General features: G+C 41.5%; 1 protein-coding gene, 1 long non-coding RNA gene and 2 other non-coding genes across 4 annotated transcripts in view; all 4 read left to right on the forward strand.

The window, feature by feature from the left end:
- htt (huntingtin) overlaps positions 1-25,000 on the forward strand; it is a 142,560-nt gene that overhangs the window by 49,585 nt on the left and 67,975 nt on the right. Inside the window, 6 exon segments of the mRNA XM_031814603.1 lie at positions 263-420; positions 6,135-6,337; positions 6,644-6,764; positions 7,446-7,573; positions 7,954-8,064; positions 12,041-12,118. Of these exon segments, the coding sequence (XP_031670463.1) occupies positions 263-420; positions 6,135-6,337; positions 6,644-6,764; positions 7,446-7,573; positions 7,954-8,064; positions 12,041-12,118 (799 nt within the window).
- LOC116360231 (small Cajal body-specific RNA 14) lies at positions 12,146-12,275 on the forward strand. Its single transcript, XR_004206992.1, has one exon.
- LOC116360187 (uncharacterized) lies at positions 14,018-15,926 on the forward strand. Its single transcript, XR_004206963.1, has 3 exons — positions 14,018-14,051; positions 14,233-14,311; positions 15,911-15,926. It is a non-coding gene; the product is annotated as an uncharacterized LOC116360187 (long non-coding RNA).
- LOC116360232 (small Cajal body-specific RNA 14) lies at positions 24,058-24,187 on the forward strand. The gene has a single exon (XR_004206993.1).

Consider the following 25,000-nt stretch of genomic DNA (forward strand, 5'->3'; position numbering starts at 1 on the left):
CCGGCTCAGGCCCATTAGAGGAAGGGAAGAGGAGTCTAACATGATGTTGTCTCTCTCCCAGCCTCTCCCAGCCCGGCTCAGGGAAGAGGAGTCTAACATGATGTTGTCTCTCTCCCAGCCTCTCCCAGCCCGGCTCAGGCCCTTTAGAGGAAGGGAAGAGGAGTCTAACATGATGTTGTCTCTCTCCCAGCCTCTCCTAGCCCGGCTCAGGCCCTTTAGAGGAAGGGAAGAGGAGTCTAACATGATGTTGTCTCTCTCCCAGCCTCTCCCAGCCCGGCTCAGGCCCTTTAGAGGAAGGGAAGAGGAGTCTAACAGTAGGGATGGCTAACATGATGATGTCTCTACTGTCCTCTGCCTGGTTTCCTCTGGACCTCTCTGCTCACCAAGATGCTCTGCTGCTGGCTGGGAACCTGCTCGCTGGTACGTACCTGGACACAACACCTGTATACACCTGTATACACCTGCTTGATGTTATTATAATGTTAACACACCTGTATACACCTGCTTGATGTTATTATAATGTTAACACACCTGTATACACCTGTATACACCTGTATACACCTGCTTGATGTTATTATAATGTTAACACACCTGTATACACCTGTTTGATGTTATTATAATGTTAACACACCTGTATACACCTGCTTGATGTTATTATAATGTTAACACACCTGTATACACCTGCTTGATGTTATTATAATGTTAACACACCTGTATACACCTGCTTGATGTTATTATAATGTTAACACACCTGTATACACCTGCTTGATGTTATTATAATGTTAACACACCTGTATACACCTGCTTGATGTTATTATAATGTTAACACACCTGTATACACCTGCTTGATGTTATTATAATGTTAACACACCTGTATACACCTGTTGAGGTTATTATAATGTTAACACACCAGGATACACCTGCTTGATGTTATTATAATGTTAACACACCTGTATACACCTGTTGAGGTTATTATAATGTTAACACACCAGGATACACCTGCTTGATGTTATTATAATGTTTACAGAATGTTAACACACCTGGATAAACCTGTATACACCTGCTTGATGTTATTAAGGTGTTTACCTGTCTCGCGGTATTGCAACCTTCATAAAACCTTATTTCAACAATCGGTAAGCTATTTACAAACCTGTCGAACGTTAGTACAACGTTATTAGGACATAATTAGTACCTTAACATTAACACAGTCCGGGAACCTGGCCATAATGATCCTAATAAACCCCAGGAAGAGTAGCTGCTGCTGTAGAAACAGATAATGATCCTAATAAACCCCAGGAAGAGTAGCTGCTGCTATAGAAACAGATAATGATCCTAATAAACCCCAGGAAGAGTAGCTGCTGCTATAGAAACAGATAATGATCCTAATAAACCCCAGGAAGAGTAGCTGCTGCTATAGAAACAGATAATGATCCTAATAAACCCCAGGAAGAGCAGCTGCTGCTTTAGAAACAGATAATGATCCTAATAAACCCCAGGAAGAGTAGCTGCTGCTATAGAAACAGATAATGATCCTAATAAACCCCAGGAAGAGTAGCTGCTGCTATAGAAACAGATAATGATCCTAATAAACCCCAGGAAGAGTAGCTGCTGCTATAGAAACAGATAATGATCCTAATAAACCCCAGGAAGAGTAGCTGCTGCTATAGAAACAGATAATGATCCTAATAAACCCCAGGAAGAGTAGCTGCTGCTATAGAAACAGATAATGATCCTAATAAACCCCAGGAAGAGTAGCTGCTGCTATAGAAACAGATAATGATCCTAATAAACCCCAGGAAGAGCAGCTGCTGCTTTAGAAACAGATAATGATCCTAATAAACCCCAGGAAGAGTAGCTGCTGCTATAGAAACAGATAATGATCCTAATAAACCCCAGGAAGAGCAGCTGCTGCTTTAGAAACAGATAATGATCCTAATAAACCCCAGGAAGAGTAGCTGCTGCTATAGAAACAGATCCTAATAAACCCCTGGAAGAGTAGCTGCTGCTGTAGAAACAGATAATGATCCTAATAAACCCCAGGAAGAGTAGCTGCTGATTTAGAAACATATAATGATCCTAATAAACCCCAGGAAGAGTACCTGCTGCTATAGAAACAGATAATGATCCTAATAAACCCCAGGAAGAGTAGCTGCTGCTATAGAAACAGACCACGATCCTAATAAACCCCAGGAAGAGTAGCTGCTGCTATAGAAACAGATAATGATCCTAATAAACCCCAGGAAGAGTAGCTGCTGCTATAGAAACAGATCCTAATAAACCCCTGGAAGAGTAGCTGCTGCTGTAGAAACAGATAATGATCCTAATAAACCCCAGGAAGAGTAGCTGCTGCTGTAGAAACAGATAATGATCCTAATAAACCCCAGGGAGAGAAGCTGCTGCTTTAGAAACGGATAATGATCCGAATAAACCCCAGGAAGAGAAGCTGCTGCTATAGAAACAGATAATGATCTTAATAAACCCCAGGAAGAGTAGCTGCTGCTATAGAAACAGATAATGGGTATCCTAATAAACCCCAGGAAGAGTAGCTGCTGCTATAGAAACAGATAATGATCCTAATAAACCCCTGGAAGAGTAGCTGCTGCTATAGAAACAGATAATGATCCTAATAAACCCCAGAAAGAGTAGCTGCTGCTATAGAAACATATCCTAATAAACCCCTGGAAGAGTAGCTGCTGCTGTAGAAACAGATAATGATCTTAATAAACCCCAGGAAGAGTAGCTGCTGCTATAGAAACAGATAATGATCCTAATAAACCCCAGGAAGAGTAGCTGCTGTTATAGAAACAGATAATGGGTGTCCTAATAAACCCCAGGAAGAGTAGCTGCTGCTATAGAAACAGATAATGATCCTAATAAACCCCAGGAAGAGTAGCTGCTGCTATAGAAACAGATAATGGGGATCCTAATAAACCCCAGGAAGAGTAGCTGCTGCTATAGAAACAGATAATGATCCTAATAAACCCCAGGAAGAGTAGCTGCTGCTATAGAAACATATCCTAATAAACCCCAGGAAGAGAAGCTGCTGCTTTAGAAACAGATAATGATCCTAATAAACCCCAGGAAGAGTAGCTGCTGCTATAGAAACAGATAATGATCCTAATAAACCCCAGGAAGAGTAGCTGCTGCTATAGAAACAGATCCTAATAAACCCCTGGAAGAGTAGCTGCTGCTGTAGAAACAGATAATGATCCTAATAAACCCCAGGAAGAGTAGCTGCTGCTATAGAAACAGATAATGGGTATCCTAATAAACCCCAGGAAGAGTAGCTGCTGCTATAGAAACAGATAATGATCCTAATAAACCCCAGGAAGAGAAGCTGTTGCTATAGAAACAGATAATGATCCTAATAAACCCCAGGAAGAGAAGCTGCTGCTATAGAAACAGATAATGATCATAATAAACCCCAGGAAGAGTAGCTGCTGCTATAGAAACAGATAATGATCCTAATAAACCCCAGAAAGAGTAGCTGCTGCTATAGAAACATATCCTAATAAACCCCTGGAAGAGTAGCTGCTGCTGTAGAAACAGATAATGATCTTAATAAACCCCAGGAAGAGTAGCTGCTGCTATAGAAACAGATAATGATCCTAATAAACCCCAGGAAGAGTAGCTGCTGTTATAGAAACAGATAATGGGTGTCCTAATAAACCCCAGGAAGAGTAGCTGCTGCTATAGAAACAGATAATGATCCTAATAAACCCCAGGAAGAGTAGCTGCTGCTATAGAAACAGATAATGGGGATCCTAATAAACCCCAGGAAGAGTAGCTGCTGCTATAGAAACAGATAATGATCCTAATAAACCCCAGGAAGAGTAGCTGCTGCTATAGAAACATATCCTAATAAACCCCAGGAAGAGTAGCTGCTGCTTTAGAAACAGATAATGATCCTAATAAACCCCAGGAAGAGTAGCTGCTGCTTTAGAAACAGATAATGATCCTAATAAACCCCAGGAAGAGTAGCTGCTGCTATAGAAACAGATAATGATCCTAATAAACCCCAGGAAGAGTAGCTGCTGCTATAGAAACAGATAATGATCCTAATAAACCCCAGGAAGAGTAGCTGCTGCTATAGAAACATATAATGATCCTAATAAACCCCAGGAAGAGTAGCTGCTGCTATAGAAACAGTTTACGATCATAATAAACCCCAGGAAGAGTAGCTGCTGCTATAGAAACAGATAATGATCCTAATAAACCCCAGGAAGAGTAGCTGCTGCTATAGAAACAGATAATGATCCTAATAAACCCCAGGAAGAGTAGCTGCTGCTATAGAAACATATAATGATCCTAATAAACCCCAGGAAGAGTAGCTGTTGCTATAGAAACAGATAATGATCCTAATAAACCCCAGGAAGAGTAGCTGCTGCTATAGAAACATATAATGATCCTAATAAACCCCAGGAAGAGAAGCTGCTGCTATAGAAACAGATAATGATCCTAATAAACCCCAGGAAGAGTAGCTGCTGCTATAGAAACATATCCTAATAAACCCCTGGAAGAGTAGCTGCTGCTATAGAAACAGATAATGATCCTAATAAACCCCAGGGAGAGTAGCTGCTGCTATAGAAACAGATAATGATCCTAATAAACCCCAGGAAGAGAAGCTGCTGCTATAGAAACAGATAATGATCCTAATAAACCCCAGGAAGAGTAGCTGCTGTTATAGAAACAGATAATGATCCTAATAAACCCCAGGAAGAGTAGCTGCTGCTATAGAAACAGATAATGATCCTAATAAACCCCAGGAAGAGTAGCTGCTGCTATAGAAACAGATAATGATCCTAATAAACCCCAGGAAGAGTAGCTGTTGCTATAGAAACAGATAATGGGGATCCTAATAAACCCCAGGAAGAGTAGCTGCTGCTATAGAAACAGATAATGATCCTAATAAACCCCAGGAAGAGTAGCTGCTGCTATAGAAACATATCCTAATAAACCCCAGGAAGAGTAGCTGCTGCTATAGAAACAGATAATGATCCTAATAAACCCCAGGAAGAGTAGCTGCTGCTATAGAAACAGATCCTAATAAACCCCAGGAAGAGTAGCTGCTGCTATAGAAACATATCCTAATAAACCCCTGGAAGAGTAGCTGCTGCTGTAGAAACAGATAATGATCTTAATAAACCCCAGGAAGAGTAGCTGCTGCTATAGAAACAGATAATGATCCTAATAAACCCCAGGGAGAGTAGCTGCTGTTATAGAAACAGATAATGATCCTAATAAACCCCAGGAAGAGTAGCTGCTGCTATAGAAACAGATAATGATCCTAATAAACCCCAGGAAGAGTAGCTGTTGCTATAGAAACAGATAATGGGGATCCTAATAAACCCCAGGAAGAGTAGCTGCTGCTATAGAAACAGATAATGATCCTAATAAACCCCAGGGAGAGTAGCTGCTGTTATAGAAACAGATAATGATCCTAATAAACCCCAGGAAGAGTAGCTGCTGCTATAGAAACAGATAATGATCCTAATAAACCCCAGGAAGAGTAGCTGTTGCTATAGAAACAGATAATGGGGATCCTAATAAACCCCAGGAAGAGTAGCTGCTGCTATAGAAACAGATAATGATCCTAATAAACCCCAGGAAGAGTAGCTGCTGCTATAGAAACAGATAATGATCCTAATAAACCCCAGGAAGAGTAGCTGTTGCTATAGAAACAGATAATGGGGATCCTAATAAACCCCAGGAAGAGTAGCTGCTGCTATAGAAACAGATAATGATCCTAAAAAACCCCAGGAAGAGTAGCTGCTGCTATAGAAACATATCCTAATAAACCCCAGGAAGAGTAGCTGCTGCTGTAGAAACAGATAATGATCCTAATAAACCCCAGGAAGAGTAGCTGCTGCTGTAGAAACAGATAATGATCCTAATAAACCCCAGGAAGAGTACCTGCTGCTATAGAAACAGATAATGATCCTAAAAAAACCCCAGGAAGAGTAGCTGCTGCTATAGAAACAGATCCTAATAAACCCCAGGAAGAGTAGCTGCTGCTGTAGAAACATATAATGGGGATGATGATAATGGGGATCCTAATCAAATACCACAATGACAACATTCAGCTGTCCTATTCCCAACATCAAACCAAGCTGTACAACTCTCTTCTCATTCAGCGACGGCTCCACAGTGTATGTGTAGTCCCTGGGCTGGGGAGGAGGAGGTAGGGCCGGTCCCCGGTAAGACAGAGGAGCCCTGGGCAGCGGTGGGGGAGCGCCCCCTGGTGGTCCTGGTGGAACAACTCTTCTCTCACATCCTCAAGATACTCAACATCTGTGCCCACGTGCTGGACGACACGCCGCCCGGACCCGCCGTCAAGGTGTGTGTGTGTGTCAGGTGTGTGTGTGTCTAAACAATGTGTCAATCAAGTGATAATCTGTCCCTCCAGGCCACCCTGCCGTCCCTAGCCAACGCTCCCTCTCTGTGTTGTCCTCTCTGTCCCTCCAGTCCACCCTGCCGTCCCTAGCCAACGCTCTCTCTCTCTCTGTGTTGTCCTCTCTGTCCCCCCAGGCCACCCTGCCGTCCCTAGCCAACGCTCTCTCTCTCTCTCAGTGTTGTCCTCCAGGCCACCCTGCCGTCCCTAGCCAACGCTCTCTCTCTCTCTGTGTTGTCCTCTGTCCTCCAGGCCACCCTGCCGTCCCTAGCCAACGCTCCCTCCCTCAGCCCCATCAGAAGGAAAGGCAAGGAGGTAGCAGAGCCAAGCACCATTCCCATGAGCCCTAAGAAAGGCAGCGAGACCAACACTGGTACAGTAGTCCACTTCCTGACGACTTATCCTCTGTAGGAAACACCGACTTTAAACTTCATAGAAACAACGGATTCTTATTAACTTCAGTCAAAGGTGTGTGAAGGATACGTACCCAGTCTGACCAGTCTGACCAGTCTGACCAGTCTGACCAGTCTAATCAGTCTGACCAGTCTGACCAGTCTAATCAGTCTGACCAGTCTGACCAGTCTGACCAGTCTGACCAGTCTGACCAGTCTAATCAGTCTGACCAGTCTGACCAGTCTGACCAGTCTGACCAGTCTAATCAGTCTGACCAGTCTGACCAGTCTAATCAGTCTGACCAGTCTGACCAGTCTGACCAGTCTAATCAGTCTGACCAGTCTAATCAGTCTAATCAGTCTGACCAGTCTGACCAGTCTGACCAGTCTGTCCAGTCTGACCAGTCTAATCAGTCTGACCAGTTTAACCAGTCTGACCAGTCTGACCAGTCTGGCCAGTCTGTCCAGTCTGACCAGTCTAACCAGTCTGACCAGTCTGTCCAGTCTGTCCAGTCTGACCAGTCTGACCAGTCTGACCAGTCTGACCAGTCTGACCAGTCTGACCAGTCCTTCGTTAATGAACGATTTCAGTCAAAGGTGTGAAGGAAAGGTAACCCAGGGCTTCACAAAGATCCCTCTCTTCATGACCTGTTTGTGAGCAGGCAGGCCAGCGGACAGCTCGGGGTCCACGGCTAACGTCAACAAGTCCACAACCCTGGGGAGCTTCTATCATCTACCCACCTACCTCAAACTGTACGACGTCCTCAAAGCTACACACACCAACTATAAGGTACACACACATACCAACTATAAGGTACGCACACACACACACACACACACACACCAACTGTAAGGTTCGCACGCACGCACACACACACCAACTATAAGGTACACACACACACACACACACACACACACACCAACTATAAGGTACACACACACACACTCTCTCACACACACACACACCAACTCTTGGACTCTTGGAGTTGGTCTTTTCTGAAGCACTGAAATATCAGAATAGTCACCCTGGATGTTTTAAAGTGTGAAATAACCAACATGAGTTCTGATACTTCATAGAACTGCAGTTGTGTTCACTGACTACACTTGGTTTCTTTATGTCTTTGTCAATGTTGTTGTTGTTGACTTGTTGGTGTTTGTTGTGTTTCCTAGGTTACGTTGGACCTCCACAGCACCAACGAGAAGTTCGGGGGGTTCCTGCGTTCTACGTTGGACGTTCTGTCTCAGCTGCTAGAGATGGCCACGCTACACGACATCGGAAAGGTCAGAGCGACCCGAATACACCTCCTAGAAACCTGTTATAACACTCTTATTCATGTTCATAAGAGTTAGATCACTTATTCATGTTCATAAATGAGTTATAACTCTTATTCATGTTCATAAATTACTTATATCACTCTTATTCATGTTCATAAATTACTTATATCACTCTTATTCATGTTCATAAGAGTTAGATCACTTATTCATGTTCATAAGAGTTAGATCACTCTTATTCATGTTCATAAGAGTTAGATCACTCTTATTCATGTTCATAAGAGGTAGATCACTCTTATTCATGTTCATAAGAGTTAGATCACTCTTATTCATGTTCATAAGAGTTAGATCACTCTTATTCATGTTCATAAGAGGTAGATCACTCTTATTCATGTTCATAAGAGGTAGATCACTCTTATTCATGTTCATAAGAGGTAGATCACTCTTATTCATGTTCATAAGAGGTAGATCACTCTTATTCATGTTCATAAGAGGTAGATCACTCTTATTCATGTTCATAAGAGGTAGATCACTCTTATTCATGTTCATAAGAGGTAGATCACTCTTATTCATGTTCATAAGAGGTAGATCACTCTTATTCATGTTCATACGAGTTAGATCACTCTTATCCATGTTTATAAATGAGTTAGATCACTTATTCATGTTTATAAATGAGTTAGATCACTTATTCATGTTCATAAGAGGTAGATCACTCTTATTCATGTTCATAAGAGGTAGATCACTCTTATTCATGTTCATAAGAGGTAGATCACTCTTATTCATGTTCATAAGAGGTAGATCACTCTTATTCATGTTCATAAGAGGTAGATCACTCTTATTCATGTTCATAAGAGGTAGATCACTCTTATTCATGTTCATAAGAGGTAGATCACTCTTATTCATGTTCATAAGAGGTAGATCACTCTTATTCATGTTCATAAGAGGTAGATCACTCGTATTCATGTTCATAAGAGGTAGATCACTCGTATTCATGTTCATAAGAGTTAGATCACTCGTATTCATGTTCATAAGAGTTAGATCACTCGTATTCATGTTCATAAGAGTTAGATCACTCTTATTCATGTTCATAAGAGTTAGATCACTCGTATTCATGTTCATAAGAGTTAGATCACTCTTGTTCATGTTCATCAGAGTTAGATCACTCTTATTCATGTTCATAAGAGTTAGATCACTCTTATTCATGTTCATAAGAGGTAGATCACTCGTATTCATGTTCATAAGAGTTAGATCACTCGTATTCATGTTCATAAGAGTTAGATCACTCTTATTCATGTTCATAAGAGTTAGATCACTCGTATTCATGTTCATAAGAGTTAGATCACTCTTGTTCATGTTCATCAGAGTTAGATCACTCTTATTCATGTTCATAAGAGTTAGATCACTCTTATCCATGTTTATAAATGAGTTAGATCACTTATTCATGTTCATAAACCAGTTATAACACTCTGCATGTTCATAAACATGTTAAAACACCTTTCGTATTGATAACCTTAAAGGGATACTGCGAGATTCTGGCATTTAAGCATTGCTACTGTACCTGTAGACTACCAGTCATTGCGCTAACGCTAGTTAGCATTGGCTCGCAAAAACTACCTTTAACGTCCTTCATGCTGGACACAGAGACATAAACATGGAGTCCACAAGTCCATCTGACTCTGGGGAAGTAGATAAAGGACCTTATTGCCACATCCTGAAGTATCCCTTCAACTATTCATTAGATTCAGCCCTTCATTGATCTATAGATTCAGCCCTTCATTGATCTATAGATTCAGCCCCTCATTGATCTATAGATTCAGCCAGCATTGATCTATAGATTCAGCCCCTCATTGATCTATAGATTCAGCCCCTCATTGATCTATAGATTCAGCCTCTCATTGATCTATAGATTCAGCCCTTCATTGACTTATTGATTCAGCCCCTCATTGATCTATAGATTCAGCCCCTCATTGATCTATAGATTCAGCCCCTCATTGATCTATAGATTCAGCCCCTCATTGGTCTATAGATTCAGCCCTTCATTGATCTATAGATTCAGCCCTTCATTGACCTATAGATTCAGCCCTTCATTGACCTATAGATTCAGCCCTTCATTGATCTATAGATTCAGCCCTTCATTGATCTATAGATTCAGCCCTTCATTGATCTATAGATTCAGCCCTTCATTGACCTATAGATTCAGCCCTTCATTGACCTATAGATTCAGCCCTTCATTGACCTATAGATTCAGCCCTTCATTGATCTATAGATTCAGCCCTTCATTGACCTATAGATTCAGCCCTTCATTGACCTATAGATTCAGCCCTTCATTGATCTATAGATTCAGCCCCTCATTGATCTATAGATTCAGCCCTTCATTGACCTATAGATTCAGCCCCTCATTGATCTATAGATTCAGCCTCTCATTGGTTAGTTCAGCCACCTCTAACTTCCTTCATAAACATGGTGTCCACAAGTAAGTAGATAAAGGGGCCTCAATGACCAGAATCTGATGTATGAAGGCACAACTATGATTAATTATATAATAATTCATATATTAGATACTAGTTAGTTAGTAGTTGTAGTATAATGATGTATTGATTAGTTAATAGCTGTAGTATAATGATGTATTGATTAGCTAGTAGTTAGTTAATAGTTGTAGTATAATGATGTATTGATTAGTTAGTAGCTGTAGTATAATGATGTATTGATTAGTTAATAGCTGTAGTATAATGATGTATTGATTAGTTAATAGCTGTATTATAATGATGTATTGATTAGCTAGTAGTTAGTTAATAGTTGTAGTATAATGATGTATTGATTAGTTAGTAGCTGTAGTATAATGATGTATTGATTAGCTAGTAGTTGTAGTATAATGATGTATTGATTAGTTAGTAGTTGTAGTATAATGATGTATTGATTAGTTAATAGTTGTGGTATAATGATGTATTGATTAGTTAGTAGTTGGTTAATAGTTGTGGTATAATGATGTATTGATTAGTTAGTAGTTGTATAGTATAATGATGTATTGATTAGATGGTAGTTAGTTAGTAGTTGTCGTATAATGACAAATTGATTAGATACTAGTTCATAGTTGTAGTATAATGATGTATTGATTAGCTAGTAGTTAGTTAATAGTTGTAGTATAATGACATATTGATTAGATAGTAGTTAGTTAATAGTTGAAGTATAATGGTGTATTGATTAGTTAATAGCTGTAGTATAATGGTGTATTGATTAGATAGTAGTTGTAGTAAAATTATGTATTGATTAGTTAGTAGTTGTAGTATAATGATGAATTGATTAGTTAGTAGTTGTATAGTATAATGATGTATTGATTAGATAGTAGGTAGTTAATAGTTGTAGTATAATGATGTATTGATTAAATAGTAGTTAGTTAATAGTTGTAGTATAATGATGCATTGATTAATAGTAGTTAGTTAATAGTTGTAGTATAATGATGCATTGATTAGTTTAGTTAATAGCTGTAGTATAATGATATATTGATTAAATAGTAGTTAGTTAATAGTTGTAGTCTAATGATGTATTGATTACATAGTAGTTGTTAATAGTTGTAGTATAAATGATGCATTGAGTAAATCTAGTTAGTTAATAGTTGTAGTATATGATGCATTGATAGTTTAGTTAATAGGTGTAGTATAATGACTATAATTGAGTAAATAGTAGTTGTAGTATAATGATGTATTGATGAGATAGTAGTTGAGTATAATGATGAATTGATTAGTTAGTAGTTGTAGTATAATGTATGTATTGATTAGGTAATAGTTTGTAGTATATGATGTATTGATTAAATAGTAGTTAGTTAATAGTTGGTAGTATAATGATGAATTGATAGTTAGTAGTTGTGGTATAATGAGTGTATTGATTAGATAGTAGGTAGTTAATCAGTGTCGTATAATGATGTTCTTGATTAGTTAATAGTTGTAAGTATATTGATGTATTTGATTACTGTTATCTGATTCATCAGTGTGTGGAAGAGATCCTCAGCTACCTGAAACTCTGCTTCTCCAGAGAACCTCTGATGGCCACGGTCTGTGTTCAACAGGTCTGTACTGTGTATGTGTGTGTGTGTGGTGGTCAGTGTAATGACTACTGTACTGGTCAGTGTACTGTAGTCTCTAAGACTCACCACAGAGTGAGGCTGGTACCTGCCGACAGGGACTGAGAGATATCGGTCTCCCTGTGCGATGGTTCTATACAAACACTAACGTTCAGAAGAGACTTTGTGTGTGTGTGTGAGAGAGGTCTGTGTGTGTGTGTGAGAGAGAGAGAGAGGTCAGTGTGTGTGAGAGAGGTCAGTGTGTGTGAGAGAGAGGTCAGTGTGTGTGTGTGTGAGAGAGAGAGAGAGGTCAGTGTGTATGTGTGTGAGAGGTCAGTGTGTGTGTGTGAGAGGTCAGTGTGTGTGAGAGAGAGAGAGAGAGAGGTCAGTGTTTGTGTGAGAGAGAGAGAGAGAGAGGTCAGTGTGTGTGTGAAAGAGAGAGAGAGAGAGAGGTTGTGTGAGAGAGAGAGAGAGAGAGGTCAGTGTGTTTGTGTGTGAGAGAGAGAGAGAGTGAGAGGTCAGTGTGTTTGTGTGTGAGAGAGAGCGAGAGTGAGAGGTCTGTGTGTTTGTGTGAGAGTGAGAGGTCAGTGTGTTTGTGTGAGAGAGAGAGTGAGAGGTCAGTGTGTTTGTGTGAGAGAGTGAGAGGTCAGTGAGAGAGTGAGAGGTCAGTGTGTGAGAGAGTGAGAGGTCAGTGAGAGAGTGAGAGGTCAGTGTGTTTGTGTGTGAGAGAGAGAGAGAGAGGTCAGTGTGTTGTGTGTGAGAGAGAGAGAGATGTCAGTGTGTTTGTGTGAGAGAGAGAGAGAGAGGTCAGTGTGTTTGTGTGAGAGAGAGAGAGAGAGAGAGTGAGAGGTCAGTGTGTGTGTGAGAGAGAGATTGAGAGGTCAGTGTGTTTGTGTGTGAGAGAGAGAGAGAGAGAGAGGTCAGTGTGTTTGTGTGAGAGAGAGAGAGGTCAGTGAGAGAGTGAGAGGTCAGTGTGTGTGTGTGAGAGAGAGAGTGAGAGGTCAGTGTGTTTGTGTGAGAGAGAGAGAGAGAGAGAGTGAGAGGTCAGTGTGAGAGAGAGTGAGAGAGAGGTCAGTGTGAGAGAGAGAGTGAGAGGTCAGTGTGTGAGAGAGAGAGAGAGAGGTCAGTGTGTTTGTGTGTGAGAGAGAGAGTGAGAGGTCAGTGTGTGAGAGAGAGAGTGAGAGGTCAGTGTGTGCTTTGAGGGATAAGACGGTAGTCTGGTGTGTGTGATTTTAATATCCTGTCTCCTTCGGGTTGAACAATGTTAACATTCCCAGAATGTCCTGATTTACTCCTTCCAATATCTGGGAATCTACAAATCGTGTTTCTGGAAAACCCAGGGAACGTTAAGGTAACATTTCAACCCTGTCCTCTCTCCCGCCAGTTATTGAAGACGTTGTTTGGTACCAACCTAGCCTCCCAGTACGAGGGGGCCCAGGGCGGTCCTAGTCGATCCCAGGGGAAGGCTCTCCGTCTGGGCTCGTCCAGCCTGAGACCTGGTCTCTATCACTACTGTTTCATGGCCCCCTACACACACTTCACCCAGGCCCTGGCCGACGCCAGCCTCAGGGAACATGGTGCAGGCTGAGCAGGAGCAGGACGCGTCAGGGTGGGTACACACACACCAGGGTTATATATACACACACTTCACCCAGGCCCTGGCCGACGCCAGCCTCAGGAACATGGTGCAGGCTGAGCAGGAGCAGGACGCGTCAGGGTGGTTACACACACACCAGGGTTATATATACACACACTTCACCCAGGCCCTGGCCGACGCCAGCCTCAGGAACATGGTGCAGGCTGAGCAGGAGCAGGACGCGTCAGGGTGGGTACACACACACACACACCAGGGTTATATATACACACACTTCACCCAGGCCCTGGCCGACGCCAGCCTCAGGAACATGGTGCAGGCTGAGCAGGAGCAGGACGCGTCAGGGTGGGGGCACACACACACACACACACACACACACACACACACACCAGGGTTATATATACACACACACACACACACACACACACCAGGGTTATATACACACACACACACACACACACACCAGGGTTATATACACACACACACACACTCACATCTCTCCCCTCCTTGTATCTGTCCCCATCAGGTGGTTTGATGTAATGCAGAAGGTGTCCAACCAGCTGAGATCCAGTATCACCAACGTGACCAAACAGAGAGGAGACAAGGTACACACATACACACACACACACACGGTACAGCTCTAATACATGACTCATATTACAAGGTGAAGCATATGGTTGACGTGTCATTGTGACTCTGAGTGGTTAGATAACTCATGGTGACTCTTGAGTGGTTAGATAACTCATGGTGACTCTGAGCGGTTAGATGACTCATGGTGACTCTGAGTGGTTAGATAACTCATGGTGACTCTGAGCGGTTAGATAACTCATGGTGACTGAGCGGTTAGATAACTCATGGTGACTAAGTGGTTAGATAACTCATGGTGACTCTGAGTGGTTAGATAACTCATGGTGACTCTGAGCGGTTAGATAACTCATGGTGACTGAGTGGTTAGATAACTCATGGTGACTCTGAGTGGTTAGATAACTCATGGTGACTCTGAGCGGTTAGATAACTCATGGTGACTGAGCGGTTAGATAACTCATGGTGACTGAGTGGTTAGATAACTCATGGTGACTGAGCGGTTAGATAACTCATGGTGACTCTGAGCGGTTAGATAACTCATGGTGACTCTGAGCGGTTAGATAACTCATGGTGACTCTGAGCGGTTAGATAACTCATGGTGACTCTGAGCGGTTAGATAACTCATGGTGACTCTGAGCGGTAAGATAACTCATGGTGACTCTGAGCGGTTAGATAACTCATGGTGACTGAGCTGGTTAGATAACTCATGTGACTCTGAGCGGTTAGATAACTCATGGTGACTCTGAGCGGTTAGATAACTCATGGTGACTCTGAGGCGGTTAGATAACTCATGGTGACTCTGAGCGGTTAGATAACTCATGGTGACTGTGTGGTTAGATAACTCATGGTGACTCTGAGCGGTTAGATAACTCATGGTGACTCTGAGCGGTTTAGATAACTCATGGGAACTGAGTGGTTAGATAACTCATGGTAACTGAGTGGTTAGATAACTCATGGTGACTCTGAGCGGTTAGATAACTCATGGTGACTCTGAGTGGTTAGATAACTCATGGTGACTCTGAGTGGTTAGATAACTCATGGTAACTGAGTGGTTAGATAACTCATGGTGACTCAGAGCGGTTAGATAACTCATGGTGACTATGAGTGGTTAGATAACTCATGGTAACTGAGTGGTTAGATAACTCATGGTGACTCTGAGTGGTTAGATAACTCATGGTGACTCTGAGCGGTTAGATAACTCATGGTGACTGAGTGGTTAGATAACTCATGGTGACTCTGAGCGGTTAGATGACTCTGAGTGGTTAGATAACTCATGGTGACTCTGAGCGGTTAGATAACTCATGGTAACTGAGTGGTTAGATAACTCATGGTAACTGAGTGGTTAGATAACTCATGGTAACTGAGTGGTTAGATAACTCATGGTGACTCTGAGCGGTTAGATAACTCATGGTGACTCTGAGCGGTTAGATGACTCATGGTAACTGAGTGGTTAGATAACTCATGGTGACTCTGAGTGGGTAGATGACTCATGGTGACTCTACGAATACATTCATTGATTGATTGATAGTTTTGCAGAATGTGATCTACAGCCGTCTGGTTGTCAATTTAAATGGACTGATTGATTGACTGACTTAATTAATATATTGATTGTCTTCCAGAATGCGATCCACAACCACATTCGTCTGTTTGTGAATTTAAATGGACTGATTGATTGACTGACTTAATTAATATATTGATTGTCTTCCAGAATGCGATCCACAACCACATCCGTCTGTTTGAACCTCTGGTGATCAAGGCTCTGAAACTGTACACCACCTCCACCTCTGTAGCGCTGCAGAGACAGGTCCTAGACCTGCTGGCGCAGCTGGTACAGCTACGAGTCAACTACTGTCTGCTGGACTCAGACCAGGTTAGAATACACACACACACAGACAAGAGAGTGTTTACACAGGCAGACCAATTGTGATCTATTTTTTTCACAAATTGGTCTTTTGACCAATCAGATTAGTTATGAAACAGATCTGATGTGTTTAAGATTTCCACCAATTAGTGGAAGAAAAGATCAGAATTGTTCTACCTGTGTGAACGCTACCTTATAGACACACAAGACACAGGCGGTGTGGTTGTAACCTCGTCTCTCTGTTCCAGGTGTTCATAGGTGTTGTGGTTGTAACCTCGTCTCTCTGTTCCAGGTGTTCAGAGGTGTTGTGGTTGTAACCTCGTCTCTCTGTTCCAGGTGTTCAGAGGTGTTGTGGTTGTAACCTCGTCTCTCTGTTCCAGGTGTTCATAGGTGTTGTGGTTGTAACCTCGTCTCTCTGTTCCAGGTGTTCATAGGTGTTGTGGTTGTAACCTCGTCTCTCTGTTCCAGGTGTTCAGAGGTGTTGTGGTTGTAACCTCGTCTCTCTGTTCCAGGTGTTCATAGGTGTTGTGGTTGTAACCTCGTCTCTCTGTTCCAGGTGTTCATAGGTGTTGTAGTTGTAACCTCGTCTCTCTGTTCCAGGTGTTCATAGGTGTTGTGGTTGTAACCTCGTCTCTCTGTTCCAGGTGTTCATAGGTGTTGTGGTTGTAACCTCGTCTCTCTGTTCCAGGTGTTCATAGGTTTTGTGGTTGTAACCTCGTCTCTCTGTTCCAGGTGTTCATAGGTTTTGTGCTGAAGCAGTTTGAGTACATTGAGGTGGGACAGTTCAGGTAAGACCTTCATCACCTTTTGACCAAGACCCCAAAAAGGTCTTGTCTGATTTCTAAACTATTTGTTAAGAAAGTTACTTCCTGTTCTCATTGTATGTGTCCATCCAAAAAGGGTCTGATGTTCTCTCTTTCTCTCTCCCTCTCTCCCTCTCTCTCTCTCTCTCACTCTTTCTTTGTCTCTCTCTCTCTCTCTCTCTCTCTCTCTCTCTCTCTCTCTCTCTCTCTCTCTCTCTCTCTCTCTCTCTCACACTTTCTCTCTCTCTCACACTTTCTTTCTCTCTCTCTCTCTCTCTCTCTGTCTTCTCTCTCTCTCTCTGTGTCTCTCTCTGTCTCTCTCTCTCTCTGTGTCTCTCTCTCTCTCTCTGTCTCTGTCTCTCTCTCTCCCTGACTCTGTCTCTCTGTCTCTCTCCCTTGACTCTCTCTCTCTCTCTCTCTCTCTGTCTCTCTGTCTCTGTCTCTCTCCCTCCCTGACTCTGTCTCTCTGTCTCTCTCTGTCTCTGTCTCTGTCTCTGTCTCTGTCTCTGTCTCTCTCTCTCTCTCTCTCTCTCTCTCTCTGTCTCTCTCTCTCTGTCTCTGTCTCTCTGTCTCCCTGACTCTGTCTCTCCAGAGATTCGGAGGCGATCGTCCCAACATATTCTTCTTCNGAAGAGTAGCTGTTGCTATAGAAACAGATTAATGGGGATCCTAATAACCCCAGGAAGAGTAGCTGCTGCTATAGAAACAGATAATGATCCTAATAAACCCCAGGAAGAGTAGCTGCTGCTATAGAAACAGATAATGATCCTATAAACCCCAGGAAGAGTAGCTGTTGCTATAGAAACAGATAATGGGGATCCTAATAAACCCCAGAAGAGTAGCTGCTGCTATAGAACAGATAATGATCCTAAAAAACCCCAGGAAGAGTAGCTGCTGCTATAGAAACATATCCTAATAAACCCAGAAGAGTAGCTGCTGCTGTAGAAACAGATAATGATCCTAATAACCCCAGGAAGAGTAGCTGCTGCTGTAGAAACAGATAATGATCTTATAAAACCCCAGGAAGAGTACCTGCTGCTATAGAAACAGATAATGATCCTAAAAAACCCAGAAGAGTAGCTGCTGCTATAGAAACAGATCTAATAAACCCCAGGAAGAGTAGCTGCTGCTGTAGAAACATATTAATGGGGATGATGATAAGGGATCCTAATCAAATACCACAATGACAACATTCAGCTGTCCTTCCCAACATCAAACCAAGCTGTACAACTCTTTCTCATTCAGCGACGGCTCCACAGTGTATGTGTAGTCCCTGGGCTGGGAGGAGGAGTAGGGCCGGTCCCGGTAAGACAGAGGAGCCCTGGGCAGCGGTGGGGGAGCGCCCCCTGGTGGTCCTGTGGAACAACTCTTCTCTCACATCCTCAAGATACTCAACATCTGTGCCCACGTGCTGGACGCACACGCCGCCCGGACCGCCGTCAAGCAGTGTGTGTGTGTCAGGTGTGTGGTGTGTCTAAACAATGTGTCAATCAAGTGATAATCTGTCCCTCCAGGCCACCCTGCCGTCCCTAGCCAACGCTCCCTCTGGTGTTGTCCTCTCTGTCCCTCCAGTCCACCCTCCGTCCCTAGCCAACGCTCTCTCTTCTCTGTGTTGTCCTCTCTGTCCCCCCAGGCCACCCTGCCGTCCCTAGCCAACGCTCTCTCTCTCTCTCAGTGTTGTCCTCCAGCCACCCTGCCGTCCCTAGCCAACGCTCTCTCTCTCTCTGTGTGTCCTCTGTCCTCCAGGCCACCCTGCCGTCCCTAGCCAACGCTCCCTCCCTCAGCCCCATCAGAAGGAAAGGCAAGGAGGTAGCAGAGCCAAGCACCATTCCCATGAGCCCTAAGAAAGGCAGCGAGACCAACACTGGTACAGTAGTCCACTTCCTGACGACTTATCTCTGTAGGAAACACCGACTTTAAACTTCATAGAAACAACGGATTCTTATTAACTTCAGTCAAAGGTGTGTGAAGGATACGTACCCAGTCTGACCAGTCTGACCAGTCTGACCAGTCTGACCAGTCTAATCAGTCTGACCAGTCTGACCAGTCTAATCAGTCTGACCAGTCTGACCAGTCTGACCAGTCTGACCAGTCTGACCAGTCTAATCAGTCTGACCAGTCTGACCAGTTGGACCAGTCTGACCAGTCTAATCAGTCTGACCAGTCTGACCAGTCTAATCAGTCTGACCAGTCTGACCAGTCTGACCAGTCTAATCAGTCTGACCAGTCTAATCAGTCTAATCAGTCTGACCAGTCTGACCAGTCTGACCAGTCTGTCCAGTCTGACCAGTCTAATCAGTCTGACCAGTTTAACCAGTCTGACCAGTCTGACCAGTCTGGCCAGTCTGTCCAGTCTGACCAGTCTAACCAGTCTGACCAGTCTGTCCAGTCTGTCCAGTCTGACCAGTCTGACCAGTCTGACCAGTCTGACCAGTCTGACCAGTCTGACCAGTCCTTCGTTAATGAACGATTTCAGTCAAAGGTGTGAAGGAAAGGTAACCCAGGGCTTCACAAAGATCCCTCTCTTCATGACCTGTTTGTGAGCAGGCAGGCCAGCGGACAGCTCGGGTCCACGGCTAACGTCAACAAGTCCACAACCCTGGGAGCTTCTATCATCTACCCACCTACCTCAAACTGTACGACGTCCTCAAAGCTACACACACCAACTATAAGGTACACACACATACCAACTATAAGGTACGCACACACACACACACACACACACACCAACTGTAAGGTTCGCACGCACGCACACACACACCAACTATAAGGTACACACACACACACACACACACACACACACCAACTATAAGGTACACACACACACACTCTCTCACACACACACACACCAACTCTTGGACTCTTGGAGTTGGTCTTTTCTGAAGCACTGAAATATCAGAATAGTCACCCTGGATGTTTTAAAGTGTGAAATAACCAACATGAGTTCTGATACTTCATAGAACTGCAGTTGTGTTCACTGACTACACTTGGTTTCTTTATGTCTTTGTCAATGTTGTTGTTGTTGACTTGTTGGTGTTTGTTGTGTTTCCTAGGTTACGTTGGACCTCCACAGCACCAACGAGAAGTTCGGGGGTTCCTGCGTTCTACGTTGGACGTTCTGTCTCAGCTGCTAGAGATGGCCACGCTACACGACATCGGAAAGGTCAGAGCGACCCGAATACACCTCCTAGAAACCTGTTATAACACTCTTATTCATGTTCATAAGAGTTAGATCACTTATTCATGTTCATAAATGAGTTATAACTTATTCATGTTCATAAATTACTTATATCACTCTTATTCATGTTCATAAATACTTATATCACTCTTATTCATGTTCATAAGAGTTAGATCACTTATTCATGTTCATAAGAGTTAGATCACTCTTATTCATGTTCATAAGAGTTAGATCACTCTTATTCATGTTCATAAGAGGTAGATCACTCTTATTCATGTTCATAAGAGTTAGATCACTCTTATTCATGTTCATAAGAGTTAGATCACTCTTATTCATGTTCATAAGAGGTAGATCACTCTTATTCATGTTCATAAGAGGTAGATCACTCTTATTCATGTTCATAAGAGGTAGATCACTCTTATTCATGTTCATAAGAGGTAGATCACTCTTATTCATGTTCATAAGAGGTAGATCACTCTTATTCATGTTCATAAGAGGTAGATCACTCTTATTCATGTTCATAAGAGGTAGATCACTCTTATTCATGTTCATAAGAGGTAGATCACTCTTATTCATGTTCATACGAGTTAGATCACTCTTATCCATGTTTATAAATGAGTTAGATCACTTATTCATGTTTATAAATGAGTTAGATCACTTATTCATGTTCATAAGAGGTAGATCACTCTTATTCATGTTCATAAGAGGTAGATCACTCTTATTCATGTTCATAAGAGGTAGATCACTCTTATTCATGTTCATAAGAGGTAGATCACTCTTATTCATGTTCATAAGAGGTAGATCACTCTTATTCATGTTCATAAGAGGTAGATCACTCTTATTCATGTTCATAAGAGGTAGATCACTCTTATTCATGTTCATAAGAGGTAGATCACTCGTATTCATGTTCATAAGAGGTAGATCACTCGTATTCATGTTCATAAGAGGTAGATCACTCGTATTCATGTTCATAAGAGTTAGATCACTCGTATTCATGTTCATAAGAGTTAGATCACTCGTATTCATGTTCATAAGAGTTAGATCACTCTTATTCATGTTCATAAGAGTTAGATCACTCGTATTCATGTTCATAAGAGTTAGATCACTCTTGTTCATGTTCATCAGAGTTAGATCACTCTTATTCATGTTCATAAGAGTTAGATCACTCTTATTCATGTTCATAAGAGGTAGATCACTCGTATTCATGTTCATAAGAGTTAGATCACTCGTATTCATGTTCATAAGAGTTAGATCACTCTTATCCATGTTTATAAATGAGTTAGATCACTTATTCATGTTCATAAACCAGTTATAACACTCTGCATGTTCATAAACATGTTAAAACACCTTTCGTATTGATAACCTTAAAGGGATACTGCGAGATTCTGGCATTTAAGCATTGCTACTGTACCTGTAGACTACCAGTCATTGCGCTAACGCTAGTTAGCATTGGCTCGCAAAAACTACCTTTAACGTCCTTCATGCTGGACACAGAGACATAAACATGGAGTCCACAAGTCCATCTGACTCTGGGGAAGTAGATAAAGGACCTTATTGCCACATCCTGAAGTATCCCTTCAACTATTCATTAGATTCAGCCCTTCATTGATCTATAGATTCAGCCCTTCATTGATCTATAGATTCAGCCCCTCATTGATCTATAGATTCAGCCAGCATTGATCTATAGATTCAGCCCCTCATTGATCTATAGATTCAGCCCCTCATTGATCTATAGATTCAGCCTCTCATTGATCTATAGATTCAGCCCTTCATTGACTTATTGATTCAGCCCCTCATTGATCTATAGATTCAGCCCCTCATTGATCTATAGATTCAGCCCTCATTGATCTATAGATTCAGCCCTCATTGGTCTATAGATTCAGCCCTTCATTGATCTATAGATTCAGCCCTTCATTGACCTATAGATTCAGCCCTTCATTGACCTATAGATTCAGCCCTTCATTGATCTATAGATTCAGCCCTTCATTGATCTATAGATTCAGCCCTTCATTGATCTATAGATTCAGCCCTTCATTGACCTATAGATTCAGCCCTTCATTGACCTATAGATTCAGCCCTTCATTGACCTATAGATTCAGCCCTTCATTGATCTATAGATTCAGCCCTTCATTGACCTATAGATTCAGCCCTTCATTGACCTATAGATTCAGCCCTTCATTGATCTATAGATTCAGCCCCTCATTGATCTATAGATTCAGCCCTTCATTGACCTATAGATTCAGCCCCTCATTGATCTATAGATTCAGCCTCTCATTGGTTAGTTCAGCCACCTCTAACTTCCTTCATAAACATGGTGTCCACAAGTAAGTAGATAAAGGGGCCTCAATGACCAGAATCTGATGTATGAAGGCACAACTATGATTAATTATATAATAATTCATATATTAGATACTAGTTAGTTAGTAGTTGTAGTATAATGATGTATTGATTAGTTAATAGCTGTAGTATAATGATGTATGATTAGCTAGTAGTTAGTTAATAGTTGTAGTATAATGATGTATTGATTAGTTAGTAGCTGTAGTATAATGATGTATTGATTAGTTAATAGCTGTAGTATAATGATGTATTGATTAGTTAATAGCTGTATTATAATGATGTATTGATTAGCTAGTAGTTAGTTAATAGTTGTAGTATAATGATGTATTGATTAGTTAGTAGCTGTAGTATAATGATGTATTGATTAGCTAGTAGTTGTAGTATAATGATGTATTGATTAGTTAGTAGTTGTAGTATAATGATGTATTGATTAGTTAATAGTTGTGGTATAATGATGTATTGATTAGTTAGTAGTTGGTTAATAGTTGTGGTATAATGATGTATTGATTAGTTAGTAGTTGTATAGTATAATGATGTATTGATTAGATGGTAGTTAGTTAGTAGTTGTCGTATAATGACAAATTGATTAGATACTAGTTCATAGTTGTAGTATAATGATGTATTGATTAGCTAGTAGTTAGTTAATAGTTGTAGTATAAATGACATATTGATTAGATAGTAGTTAGTTAATAGTTGAAGTATAATGGTGTATTGATTAGTTAATAGCTGTAGTATAATGGTGTATTGATTAGATAGTAGTTGTAGTAAAATTATGTATTGATTAGTTAGTAGTTGTAGTATGATGAATTGATTAGTTAGTAGTTGTATAGTATAATGATGTATTGATTAGATAGTAGGTAGTTAATAGTTGTAGTATAATGATGTATTGATTAATAGTAGTTAGTTAATAGTTGTAGTATAATGATGCATTGATTAAATAGTAGTTAGTTAATAGTTGTAGTATAATGATGCATTGATTAGTTTAGTTAATAGCTGTAGTATAATGATATATTGATTAAATAGTAGTTAGTTAATAGTTGTAGTATAATGATGTATTGATTAAATAGTAGTTAGTTAATAGTTGTAGTATAATGATGCATTGATTAAATAGTAGTTAGTTAATAGTTGTAGTATAATGATGCATTGATTAGTTTAGTTAATAGTTGTAGTATAATGATATATTGATTAAATAGTAGTTGTAGTATAATGATGTATTGATTAGATAGTAGTTGTAGTATAATGATGAATTGATAGTTATAGTTGTATATATGATGTATTGATTAGTTAATAGTTGTTATAATGATGTATTGATAAATATAGTTAGTTATAGTTGTAGTATAATGATGAATTGATTAGTTAGTAGTTGTGGTATAATGATGTATTGATTAGATAGTAGGTAGTTAATAGTTGTAGTATAATGATGTATTGATTAGTTAATAGTTGTAGTATAATGATGTATTGATTACTGTTATCTGATTCATCAGTGTGTGGAAGAGATCCTCAGCTACCTGAAACTCTGCTTCTCCAGAGAACCTCTGATGGCCACGGTCTGTGTTCAACAGGTCTGTACTGTGTATGTGTGTGTGTGGTGGTCAGTGTAATGACTACTGTACTGGTCAGTGTACTGTAGTCTCTAAGACTCACCACAGAGTGAGGCTGGTACCTGCCGACAGGGACTGAGAGATATCGGTCTCCCTGTGCGATGGTTCTATACAAAACACTAACGTTCAGAAGAGACTTTGTGTGTGTGTGTGAGAGAGGTCTGTGTGTGTGTGTGTGAGAGAGAGAGAGAGAGAGGTCAGTGTGTGTGAGAGAGGTCAGTTGTGTGAAGAGAGGTCAGTGTGTGTGAGAGAGAGAGAGTCAGTGTGTAGTGTGTGAGAGGTCAGTGTGTGTGTGTGAGAGGTCAGTGTGTGTGAGAGAGAGAGAGAGAGAGAGAGAGAGAGGTCAGTGTGTGTGTGAGAGAGAGAGAGAGAGAGAGTCAGTGTGTGTGAAAGAGAGAGAGAGAGAGAGGTTGTGTGAGAGAGAGAGGTCAGTGTGTTTGTGTGTGAGAGAGAGAGAGAGAGAGAGAGTGAGAGGTCAGTGTGTTTGTGTGAGAGAGAGAGAGAGAGAGTGAGAGGTCAGTGTGTTTGTGTGAGAGAGAGAGAGAGAGTGAGAGGTCAGTGTGTTTGTGTGAGAGAGAGAGTGAGAGGTCAGTGTGTTTGTGTGAGAGAGAGAGTGAGAGGTCAGTGTGTTTGTGTGTGAGAGAGAGTGAGAGGTCAGTGTGTTTGTGTGAGAGTGAAGGTCAGTGAGAGAGTGAGAGTCAGTGTGTGAGAGTGAGAGGTCAGTGAGAGAGTGAGAGGTCAGTGTGTTTGTGTGAGAGAGAGAGAGAGAGGTCAGTGTGTTTGTGTGTGAGAGAGAGAGAGAGAGAGAGAGAGATGTCAGTGTGTTTGTGTGAGAGAGAGAGAGGTCAGTGTGTTTGTGTGAGAGAGAGAGAGAGAGAGTCAGTGTGTTTGTGTGAGAGAGAGAGTGAGAGGTCAGTGTGTTTGTGTGA

Source organism: Oncorhynchus kisutch, unplaced genomic scaffold (genome assembly GCF_002021735.2).
Source record: "Oncorhynchus kisutch isolate 150728-3 unplaced genomic scaffold, Okis_V2 Okis07a-Okis12b_hom, whole genome shotgun sequence".
Classification (NCBI taxonomy): domain Eukaryota; kingdom Metazoa; phylum Chordata; class Actinopteri; order Salmoniformes; family Salmonidae; genus Oncorhynchus; species Oncorhynchus kisutch.